This window comes from Phoca vitulina, unplaced genomic scaffold (assembly GCF_004348235.1).
Source record: "Phoca vitulina isolate PV1807 unplaced genomic scaffold, GSC_HSeal_1.0 scaffold12, whole genome shotgun sequence".
Lineage (NCBI taxonomy): Eukaryota > Metazoa > Chordata > Mammalia > Carnivora > Phocidae > Phoca > Phoca vitulina.
Window position 1 is genome coordinate 31901747 of NW_022589715.1, and position 13032 is coordinate 31914778.

At 33.9% G+C, this 13032-nt stretch overlaps 1 protein-coding gene across 2 annotated transcripts in view; it reads left to right on the forward strand.

Annotated features, from left to right (window-relative positions):
- Window positions 1-13032, forward strand: part of WDPCP (WD repeat containing planar cell polarity effector) — a 399135-nt gene that overhangs the window by 183687 nt on the left and 202416 nt on the right. For both annotated transcript variants that reach the window (XM_032410864.1, XM_032410865.1), the window contains one exon: window positions 1009-1132. In XM_032410864.1, coding sequence (XP_032266755.1) covers window positions 1009-1132 — 124 coding nt within the window. The remainder of the gene's footprint in view (window positions 1-1008; window positions 1133-13032) is intronic.

Below are 13032 nucleotides of genomic sequence, written 5' to 3' on the forward strand. Positions count from 1 at the left end.
CTAAAGTTCATCTTACTTTACTGTCTAGATTTGAGATTAAAAAAAAAAAAAAAATTACTAACAACTTAGCCAAGTCCATAGCAATTACTCTGATGAGGTATTTAATACTTTCAAACCTAAATATGCCTAAAACTAAAGAGTTTTGCTAAATAAGGAATTGTTTATTCAATCCAGCGCTGGTAGCATAAAAATCAATGGAGTCTTACTGTGAACTGTAGTGTTCTCATACAACTCTCACCATTACTGTAATTATATAACTTCTAGGTATTTCTGGGAGAAAACACAACCCCAAAGGCATGGCTTGGTAAAATCATGAAGCAGGCAAAATGTGCCTTTTTCTCCCAATCTCTAGCCCTCTGGTTTATCAAAACTTGCTCTCCAATCCTTTTTTCCTAGTAAGGTGTCAGTTGACCAAGAGGGGATTAGCATGTCATCCCTCCCAGGGGTATTAGCTTTCACACTTGGACAAAACCAGCAATCTTGTTTTTTAGGATGAGATTTAGGGAAGGCATGGGGACTGTCACTGTTTCTTTAAAATTATCTTAGAAAGGTATTATTACTCCAATAGGGCTATTTTCATTTGTATTATTTCAAAAACACTTCTAACACTTATTTCAATTCCCAATGTAAAAGTTTGTTTTCTCCTTTCAGTTAGAGTAAATGTTGAGCACACTGTGAGTTGATTTTACTGGAAATACTAGTTCAAACTGTGTTACTTTGATGAGTCACTGTTTTAATTATCCATTTGTGGTGAGAGGTTGGTTCATTATGGATTTCTTCAGTTTTGACAGCTTTTTGTTGCTCAGAGTCATTGTCAGCTTTGCCTCAAGTGAAAGTTTATACACAGGTTTGTTTTTGTACCAGCTGTCATATTTTAATTTTATCTTTCCTGCAACAAGCTCACATTTCATCCAAGTTTGCAAAACCTGACTGACTGCAAACATGAGTATTCTGTTGTAATTGAAGGAGTTTCACTTGTTTTAGTGCTGCTATGTTTGAATTCCACAGCACAGCTTGAGGCAAGCCTTGGAACCTTTTATGCTCCAACAAGACCACTCCTGGATACAACTATATTGGAATATAGAGACGAAATCAGCAAATATGCAAGAAGATTCTTCCATCACTTGCTCAGGTGAACAATATCTTGGAATTGATGAGTGTCAGACTAATTACCTATTTAATGAGTCATTTTCTTTAATTAGAATATTTCATAATATGGCTGTTTTCTAATAGTCCATTTCCTAAGGAAAAAAAAAAACAAATCTTGATATTCTTTATTTAATTTGTTCTTGTTTTCCTTTTAAGGAATATATTTGAATATTGTTTAGGGCTTTTACATCATCAGTACATTTGAATATAACTTCCCCTTTAATATGAAAGCAAACAATACTATGTAAAGTCAATTTTTGGGGGGTAAAGTCAGTTTTAAAGTATTAACTTAATTGTGCTCTTAGCACTAGAGAAATGTTTTAGTTTTAATTGAAGCTAAAAATATGAATGTGCTATAAAGCTCTGGGACAGTCATTGGTTTACTTTACTTTCAGAATTACTGTAGAAAGATTTGTCCATTGTCCTCTCATATAATGTGATAAGTTCCTAGTCTCACTGTGCCTCATTTTCTGTGCTTTAAATGGGTATAATATATTTCTTTAATCTTAGGGATTATATGAAAAATTAGATAATAATGTCAAGAAATCGCTCTGAGTAAAAGACTATAGAAGTTGAAGGGCAAGTACATACAGCATATTCCATATACATAAAGTTCAAAAAATGGATGGATGGATGGAAGGAAGGAAGGTGAATGGATGGAAATAGATAGATGATGGCTAGATAGTTTAGGGATACATATAAATGTGTCAATGCTATAAATAAAAACAAGGAAGTGATTAGCACAAAATTTAGGATAGTGTAGGGTGAGTTAAGAGAAATATGATAGGAATAGGCACATGGGAGCTTCCAAGGTATTAGTAATGTTCCATTTTTTAAGATGAGAGGGAATTATATCAGGGTCCATTAAAATTATTATTCTTTTAATTGAATATACATGTTGTATACTTTTATATATGATGTGTTTTATAACAAGAAGTAATAGAATTACCAACTTCATGTACCAAAAGGAAGTATTAGGTCGAGTTGAATGTAGAGTTTTGATTTCATTTATAATCTGATATAGTTCTTTTTAACTCTTTCAAGCAATTTCATGTATAGTCTCTCCTTTTTTTCTCAGAACAACTCTGTAAGAGGGTATTATCATTTGACAAATAAATAAACTATTAAGTGGCACTTTAATCTTTACCCAACAGGGAAACCTTTGGAAAACAGTCTTTTTAGAAACTAAGAAATGTTAATATATTGCTTGAATTACAATCTGTGATTGAATCTTGCCTTTTTATCTGAATGACTTTAGCATATTTCAAGAAACTCTTCATCCTGAATGAGGCATTTTTCTACATGTGAACATATGCCAAAAATATTGGGGCTGGTGTCACATTTATTTGGATGTAGGGCTTTGTTCTTTGCTCTGACTATATTTTGTTTTCCTTGTTTCTGGGGAAAACTAATGAATTCACCTCCTGCCTGAAGAGCCCGAAAAGATTAATTTGAATGAAACAGATGTTTTGGAGGCATATTCTTGGTGGCCTCGCTGTCTGGCTTCTCTGACTTTATGCAGTGATTTAGTTGTGCATGAGCCTTGCATTTCATAATGCTGGGCCCTAGGATGCTCATATCCTGCTGATGTTCACACATTCTACTAATGTGCAAATTTTTGTTCATTAATTTTTTCTTCAAATGCAGTATTCTAATTATTTTTTGGAATGTATTTTGATGAGGTGACTATTATTGTTGTTGTTGTCATTATTATTAGACTTTAGCTTTTCTGTGTGGTTATACCTGGAATTGAATGTTTTTCCTTGGGGTATACTGTGTTTTTCACGTTTTCTTTTTTGCATGCTTTGCAATTATTTCAGTTATAATGAGTGTTTATTAGTTCTTTTGACAGTAGGCCATGTATAACATTATGAAAAAAGAAGAGTAAGTTTAGAAGAAATTAAATGAAATAGCTTAAATTGGAGTTATTTTTTTGTTTAATCTGCTGCCAAGAAGTTCTCCTACTTAGGGAAAGAGGAGCAGGCCAAATACTTTTTTGTATTTGCAGAGTGCTAGAATTGCATTACAACCTGCACCTTGTCTAGCCAGTATAATACTCTAAAAAGTTATTAGATAATGGAATAAGTCCTAAACAGTAAAGACCATCATAAAGAATTTTAAATTAAGATGAAGAAAAGAGCACCATGCAGAGTAGGGATGTACCTAAGGTCACTAATTGGTAAAGCTGAGGACTGAGGTTGCCTGAGTCCAGATTAGGCTCTTTTGATAAGGAATAAAATATTACACTGATTTTAATTTCATACAGCATATAAAGTGTGAGGTCATAGTATGAGTTTGTGATAATTGACAATTATCTATGTGGGTTATTAAAATATTTTTGCGTATAATTTTGTTTTTATCTTGTCATTAGAGGAAGACCACGGATCTTTTTGTCTTTTCCTAAGTTATCTTGACAGCCTTCCTCCAAATCCAAATGAATCTAAACTTTAAAACTTATTTCTCATGTCCTTTCTTGACACCTTTTTGTATGTGTTCAAAGTGATAAATTTTCATAAAGAAATGCTTCCTCTAAATGTAAATCATGCTCCTAACATTGAAGATAGAAAGCAGAGGTACAATATTGATATGATAGCTAAATAAAATGTTTACTGTAGTAAAATTTTAAATAGATGATGCAGTCTAATTCATAAAATCATTAAGCTGGAAGACATCTATCTATAGAAGGTGTCTAAAAAAAAATTCAGTGTGTTTTCCTTTACTCTCATATTCACACTTCTGAAACCAGATAGGCGGGAGTTTTTTTCCCACACAAACCGATTCTCTGACACCTGCTAGATGTCCTACAATTCAATTCAGTTCTGACACTAGCCAGAGTTAGCACAGACCCCACATATAAAAGGATCAGTCCCATAGTCCCAGTATCCCTACTTCAGCTGCCATTTGTAAGTAGTAAGTCCCCGGGTTACCCACAACTTCTGTCCAACTTGGCTGCAAATGGGAGTTTCCTGCTACCGCTTCCTTCCTCAGGTTCACAGAACCCAGGAGAGCAGTTTACTTACTATTGCTGGTATTTTAAAGGATGTTTTAAAGAATACAAGTGAACAGCCAGATGAAGAGATGCATAGGGCAAGTTATATGGGAGAGGATGTGAAGCCTCTTTCCCTTTCCAGGAATGCCACCCTCCCAGCACCTCCACATGTTCACCAAGTTTGGAAGCTCTTTCAACCCAGTCCTTTTGGATATTTATGCAGGCTTCATTACATAGGCATGATTGATTAAATAATTGGCCATTGGTAATAATTCAACCTCCAACCCCTCTCCCCAGCCCCATGTCTGGAGGTGGGACTGAAATTTCCAATCTTCTAATTGTGTGCTTGATTCCACTGACAACAGCCCCCAGCCTAGGGGCTTTCACAAAGTCTTCTCTGTAATATAAACTCAGATGGGCTAAAAGGGACTTGTTATGAATAACAAAAGATTTTCCTTTCGGTTAGGAAATTCTAAGGATTTTAGGGGCTCTGTGCCAGGAATGGGACACAGACCAAATATATATTTCTTACTATAAATCACAATATCACAGAAGGTAAATTCAACTGTCTAAGCTAAGTTCAGAAGTTGGTTGTTCATTTCTCTGTCCTCAGGAAATTGAATAGTCCTCCAGAACTACTGAATAAGAAAGTGTTAACAAGTAAGAGCTTTTCATTATAAGTAAATAGAAACTGTAATAGGAACTCCTAGATATTGATGAATTAAAAGGGCAAACATTTCAAGTAAATGTGGCACATATGAAGCTTATTTTACTAACATGGAAATATAAAGGATTAAAATGAATTTTTTCTACTTATTTCCCCTCTTAACTGTAAGACCACTGTTTTTTGACTCAAATGGTATTAGGTGATTATGGCACAGAGTCATGCTTTTCAATTCTTATAAAATAGTAAGCACAATGTTGGGAAAGGGAGCTTTATTGCTTAGAAATAAAAATACCAAGTGAAATATTTGAGGCAGAATTTACTAATGTCTGCATTTTCCTTTGCACTGCAACAAAAAGTAAGATGAATTGATAGAAAGGGAGATGGATGGATATGTGATAAAACAATATTGTAAAATGATAGAATCTAGGTGGTAAATACATTCTTTCAACTTTCCTAGATGTTTGAAAATTTTTATGGTAAGGTGTTGAAGGGAAATATACATTATATTGGAGTCAATATTTATACTTAGAGTTCAGGAAAAAAAGGTAGTGTTTTGGAAATTATTCTTAGCTTTTGGAATGGTTCTTAACTTATGCAATAAATATATATGACAGGCAAAAAGAAATCATTTGTGACTAAAAAAGTTGTTAACCAATTTGATTTCTAAATGGCTTTTTCAGTTACATTTTTCACTAATGGAGCATACACAGTAAGTAAAACCATTATATGAAATCAATTCAAAGAATATGAATACTAAAACAGTTACCTAAGGATATTTAGGGAACAAGACAGAATATTTGCCGGGAAAAATTTCCTGGTCAGATCATCTAAAAATGCTGGATAATATATTTAAAATATTTGCTTAAAGCAAGGTTGAGCTGGCAGGAAACGAAGGGAAACACTCAGGTTGAAATGACAAGGATGCTTGATTCTACAAGTAAGCAAACTCTAAGTTTGCCTTGAGGGCACGTGCTGGCACCTGGCCGGGAGGAACTTTTGGTTTACAAAGGCTTTATACTTAAGAGTATAGGAGACAAAGCCTAGGGCTCAAGCAGAGTGGGAGATTGGATCCAAGATCCCCACATCAATCTAGTACCATTGAAGGGTAGCATCGTCTCTGAACTATAAGGAAGGAAGGTATGAATGGCAAGAAGGAATGGTGGGCCAAAAAGAATATTAAACTTGTGGGAACGCAAAAATCGATAGTATGAAACATAAACACCAATGTCTAATTCAAGGGGTTCAAAATTAAGATAAAATCCTGGACAGTAGCAATATATAAATCAGAAAACGAATGAAGAAGTTAAAGCATTCTATGGTCTTTATACTTTCCAAGAGGAAGATAGAGATACTGATTAATACTAGATTTTATTAAGTAAAATATACATGGTAGAATTTCTAGGGTAATCACTAAAAAAATAGAAATAGAGTACATTTTCAAACAAATATAGTGAAAATGTTGGATGAGGAAAAAAATTCATCCCAAAAGAAGGCAAGAATTGGGGGAGGGTGCAGCATATAGGGGGAAGAAACATTAAAAAAAGAAAAAAAACAACAAAAAACAGAAAACACACAATGAGGTGGTAGAAATCAATTTTAAAAATAGTCATTATCAATGTAAGTGAGCCAAATTTTTCATTTGCAGAGATTGTTGAAACATTTTTCTTGTAACTTTTTACAAAAGACATGTAAAACAAACAAATTTAAAAACTAGAGAATGGGAAAAATTATACTAGGTAAATACCCAAAAAAAGAGCTAGTGATGTTATAGAAATAGTCTTTAGAGCAAAATCACTGGTAGAGATTACTAGAGATCAGTATCGGCAGAAAAATCGATTCACTAGGAATCTAAAACAATTCTAAATGTGTAAAACATAGCTTAAATACACATGAAATAAATTGATAAATCCACTATCATAGTTGGAGATTTTAATTCCTTTCATGTGGTAATTGATAGATTAAACAAATAAAATATCAGTAAGGAAATATAAGATTAGAACAATATAATTAAAAGCTTGATTTAATGGAATGTATAGAGTACTATATACAACATTGGAGACTATACTTTTTTCATGAACAAACAAAAACATTTTTTAAAATTGACCATGTCCTAGGCCATAAATCCTTGAAAATTTCAAAGGATTAATTAGTTGTCTTTACTCAGTAATTAATTACTGAGTTCCACATGCCAGCACTATTGTTAGAACTAGGACTATAGCAAAGAACAAAACAGACACACATACAAAAATCTATGGTATCATAAAGTTTACATTATAGTGAAAGAAACAATATGTAAATACGTAGGTAAAATATATAGTATATTAGATAATGATATGTTCCACAAAGATGAACAAAGCAGGGACAGTGGTTAGGGAATATTGAATGGTGGAGTGGGTGGACTGCAGGTTTAAAGAAAGTTGTCAGGGAAGGCCTCACCAAGAAGGTGAACTCTGGGTTAAATCCCAGCAGTTTCGCTGGAGCAGTGACCAGAATGGCAGAATAATAAGAGAATGGAATGGGTCAGAAAGGTAGCAGGTGGCTTGGTAATATAGGACTTTGTTGCCTATCATAAGGAATTGAGATTTTTCTCTTAATAGTAGGGGAAGTCAGTAGATGACTTGGAATCAACGAGTGAATAGATCACTCAGATGCTATGTCAAGAATAGACTTTTGAAGGATAAGGGCATTTGGAAGTCTACTGCAATAATTGAGTGAGAAATAGTGACCATTCAGAGCAGGTTGGCAGCAAAAGGAATGAGGACAGAGTGGTTGGATTTTGGGTATATTGAAGGTTTTGCTGACAGCATTTGCTGACAGACTGGATGAAGAATATGATAGAAAGAGAAGTCAAAGATGACATCAAGTGTTTGGACCAGAGCTACTGGAAAAATTAAGTCGCCATTGACAAGATTGGTAAGACCGCAGAAAGAACAGTTGTGTGGGAAAAGGACCTGAGATTAGTTTTGGACGTGTTGAGTTTGAGTGAGGAATTCAGAGGTGAGTTCTGAAGCAGAGTTATAAAGGGAAATACATAGCCTTAACTGTTGATGATGGAAAAGAAGAAAGACTCAAAGAGCTATGCAATTTAAGAAATTTTTAAAGTATCAGTAAAATAAACTCAAAGTGGAAAAGGCAATAATAAAAATATGTTCAGAAATTAATGTAACAAAAAAGCAGTAAGAGGATTAATAAAGCGAAGCACTTGTTTTTTGACAAGATTAGTAAAATAGAAAAATAGTGAACAGTATTAGGGATATAAGAGGGACCTAATGATAGACATACCAGAGGATTTTAAATATTGAAATAACCCTGTTTACTATGAGCAACTTCATTACAAAAAACTTGAAAAATTAGGTGATAGGGAAATTTTTTTAGAAATATAAAAATAACCAAAACTAACTAAAAAAGAAATAGAAGATCTGAATAGCTCTATAACCTATAAAAAATTAAATTAGTAATTAACATTTTCCCATGAAGTAAGCTACAGTCCCAAGATATTTTTAACAAGTGAAGTTCCATCACTATACTCACACAATTTTTTCTTTGTTGTTTTTCTTTTAGTCCTTTTTTCAAATGCATATTTATTTACAATAGTTGTAATTATTGAGTACATGAAATTTTAAAGAAAAGAATCCTAAGAGGGTTGATTCACTATGATGGCATTCCAAGAGGCTTTTACTCTCTCTGATATGGTACTCAGATTTAAAAGATTTATTATGGCCTTTAGAAAGTGGTCCACACACATATGAACAGACTTTTTTTTTTTAAGAAAAAAGATGAAAGAATAAAAAGGGAAAATAAGCAGAAGGGAACAACAGAAAAACCTCAAGCCCTTTAACTAAAAGCACCTAGAACGATGTGCTTATACATGAAGGAGCTGGTTTTTATGTGGGCCCAGTTAGGGCTGGTTGGGAAGGAAAACTTGGGTATGGGGGTACTTTGGATTTCTGCCAAGGGGTGAGGGGCCTCTACCATAATGGCAATTTGAAAAAAAGTAACGAACTAATCAGTAAACTAGGATACCAAACAAAATTGGCAGAGTATAGGTAAAAATAAATTGAAGGCCATTTCATGAACAAATTTTATATACTTGGCTCTTCCTTAAGATTCCCCTTTTGTAGTTAGTCAGGGGTGTGGCCCAAACATTCAAACTGCATTGCATTTGGCAATCTGGCATTCCTACAGCAGTACTTCCCTGTATGTAACTATACCAATGAAGTTAAGTCCTTAGATTTTGTTTCTGTTGCTCACATTCTCTCTCAGATATTGTATCTAAAAATCAAAAAGGGTAAAAACTGCATTGTTAAAGAAAACCATGATTCTTTGGAAAGCTATGATAATAACGATTCTGTTTTACTAGAATTACTGTAATGGCTTTAGGGAACTCTCTTTTGTCCAGTGTGAGAGAAATAGACTAGATTCATTGTAGAGATCGAGCTAAGAGTGGGGATGGTCTGTGTAAGGCATCACATTGAATGGATGAATCTTAAGACTTTTCTTAAAGTCATTAGTCGTTAGTTATCTTTTCATCTGTGATGTACAAAATTTGTTTTCCACCAAAATTCCAGTTGTCTTTTCAGAACTGTTTGTCACTCAGTTTCTCTTGATGCAACTCCCCACTGTTTTCTCTGGTACTCTTATTCAATGAGTGATATTCTAGGACCTGGGTAAAAGGCCATGTTTATGAGTGAATGAATTGTGTCTGCAGACCTGACATTTTTTTTTTTTTTAAGAGAGATTGAGAGAGAGAGAGTAGGGTGGGAGGGGCAAAGGGAGAGGGAGAATCTTAATCATCGAGCCTGACTTGGAACTCAATCTCATGACCCTAAGATCATGACCTGAGCCAAAATAAAGAGTGGGATGCTTAACCAACTGAGCCACCCAGGCGCTCCCTGATCAAGGCAGTTGTTGGCTTCAGACCCTAGAATGGCCGCGGCTGATGGCCTCCTCACACTTCTTGTCAGGAAGTCTTAGTCTCTTTCATTTGGCAGAGAGGGATTAAAAGACTCTAGTACCTGTTCATATTCCCTGTATTAAATTAATGACCTTTAGGTACCTTTGAGTATAACACCTAGCAGCAATTGGTATGTACTAGAGATGAATGTGGACACTTCTATTACAAAGTTACAGCTGTATTAAAGCTGAAGGATGAGGATAGCTTTACCATTGTGGTAAAAATCAAAGATGTCTTACTATATAGTGAAGGACAAGCATGGTATGTGCAAATTGTAGCTAGTAAGAGAGATATGATGATTCTTGGCTATTGACACTCATGAATGCCTTGTAAAGTCTAGGAGAAATTCTGCTTTGTTAGATATTCTACCTTGTTGAAAGGCAACATGCAGAGAAAATACAACCAACAGTTTATTAGGCAGATGTTATTACATTTGCAGATCTCGTGGCTCAGGGAAAGACCATGACATATAACGTATGAACATTAATAAATCAATTTCAGAATATGTCTACCTTTATATGAAATACATTTGCTTCCTTTGTGTTTGATAAAGTGTATACACAACTTTAATAATTCTTCATCCTTTTATTGTATATTTAAACTTCACAGAACTCAAAAAAACTATGAACAGATGATGTAACTTTATTTCTGATTATAGTAAGTACTCTCACCCATCTGTCTCCTTCTGGAGGAAACAAGATAAGTACCATTCTGTTCCTAGTTTTTGAATTTTCCTCTCTTCCCATTCCTTCCCTACTGATAACCATGTTCAAATAATAAAATAATACTCAGCTTGCTATATATTCTGATCCTTATTAACTATCTCATTACATTTGCTAGAAAGAGATACTTAAGTTTTGTCAGTACCTGGAGAACTAAGGAGTGTTTGTCTAAATTTTAGGGAGGTAACAAATATTAGCTTTCCTTGGAAAGCTAACATGTGGGCCTCAGCAGTGTTGAAGTAGTTGGGAAAGAGACATTACTTTGGAAAAAGTCTTTAATGAGCATTCTGATCACATGTCATTACTACTATGCAAGGATATGTATTTGTCTTTAGTTCATAGGTTTTATAAATAAACGTTGTTTAACCCTAAAGCCCTTCCATTAATTCAACTTTTCCTGATCCAGAGGACTGTGCATTGTCATTATAGTTTTTTAGAACACTAAGCTATAGTTTTTTCCAAAATAAAAATAGCTTTCTGATTGCAGAAGTAATACATAACTTTTTTTCACAATATAGTATCATTGCCCTCTTTGCATGTCAATAAATATAGATTCATATCTTGCATTATAAGGGTGCACCACCATAATTGATTCAACCTATCTATGGACATGGATTATTTCCAATGTTTTGCTACTATAAACAATGCTATAATAAGCATCATATTCATATCTATATGCTATATATATATATATATATCTCATATACCTACACACACACCTTTGTGCCTTTATCTGATTACTTCCTAAGAATAAATTCCTATAAGTGGAATTACCAAGTCAGAAGTTATTCTTGATATATATGGTCAAATGTTCCTCTCACCTTTTTGTGAAATTACTTATCATACCCACCCTTGAAAAATCAGTATCTTAAAACATTGACAAATAAGCAGAATTTGGCATCTTTCTGCTTTTATTTTTTGTGTATTCTTTCTATTAAAGTTCTTTTTAATAATTAGTAAACTTTATTTTTAGAGCAGTTTAGAGCAGTTAGGTTCACAGGAAAATTGAGAGGAAAGTATAGAGATTTCTCATATACCCTCTGTCCCCATCTGCTCTAATATTAATTTCTTTTTTTACTGATGGTGATTGCACACATTTCCTATATATATATTTTTTTGTATTATTTGTATTATTGTATTATTATGTGAATGGCTATTATTGAAGATGTGCTAGTTAAAGCTGAGGGCTTTATAAACATGATCATATTTAATCCTCACATCTTAGCCTCTGTTTTGTATTTTAGCCATTCTGAGAGGTATGTAGTGATATTCAGTATAGCTTTAGTTTCCATTGCCCTAATGGATAATGATGTTGAATATCTTTTCATACAACTGTTTGCCATTAGTAGATACTCTTTGATGAAATATCTCTATCTTTTGCCCATTTTCTAATTTTTTATTGTTATGTTTTGAGAGTTCTTTATGTTTTGATGCTTGCCCTTTTTCACATATGTGGTTTGTAAATATTTTCTCTCAGTCTGTAGCTTGTCTTTCCATCCTTTCAATAGAGTATGTGGCAGAATAAAATTTTTTACTTGTGATAAAGTCCAATAGGTCAATTTTTCCTTTTATGGATAGTGCTTTTGGTGTCACATGTCTTTGCCTGGCCTTATATACCAAAGACTTTTTCTTACGTTTATTTTCTAAAAAATGTATAGTTTTAGATTTTACATAGAAGACCATAATTCATTTTGGGCAATTTTTACATAAGTGTGAGATTTGGGTTGAGGCTTTTTTGGTTTTTATTTTATTTTACTTTATTTATTTGTTTTTTATTTCCAGTTGTTCTTACACCATTTGTTGAAAAGGTTACTGCATTGATTTTGCATTGCATTGATTTTGCACCTTTGTCAAAAATCAGTTGGGCATATTTGTGTGGGTCTATGTCTGGTTTCTCTATTTTATTCCACTGTTTTATATATATATTCTTCTGTCAATACCATGCAGTCTTTTTTTTTAGTTTCTTTTTTTTATTTTATATATTTATTTATTTATTTTATTATGTTATGTTAGTCACCGTACAATACATCATTAGTTTTTGATGTAGTGATCCACGATCCATTGTTTTCATATAACACCCAGTGCTCCATGCAGTACGTGCCCTCCTTAATACCCATCACTGGGCTAACCAATCCCCCCTCCCCACTCCCCTCTAAAACCCTGTTTGTTTCTCAGGTCCATAGTCTCTCATGGTTCATCTCTCCCTCTAATTCCCCCCCCCCATTTTTTCCTTCCTTCTCCTAATGTCCTCCATGCTATTCCTTATGTTCCACAAATAAGTGAAACCATATGATAATTGACTTTCTCTGCTTGACTTATTTCACTTAGCATAATCTCCTCCAGTCCCATCCATGTTGATGTAAAAGTTGGGTATTCATCTTTTCTGATGGCTGAGTAATATTCCAATGTATATATGGACCACATCTTCTTTATCCATTCATCTGTTGAAGGGCATCTCGGCTCTTTCCACAGTTTGGCTATTGTGGACATTGCTGCTATGAACATTGGGGTGCATATGGCCCTTCTTTTCACTACATCTGTGTCTTTGGGA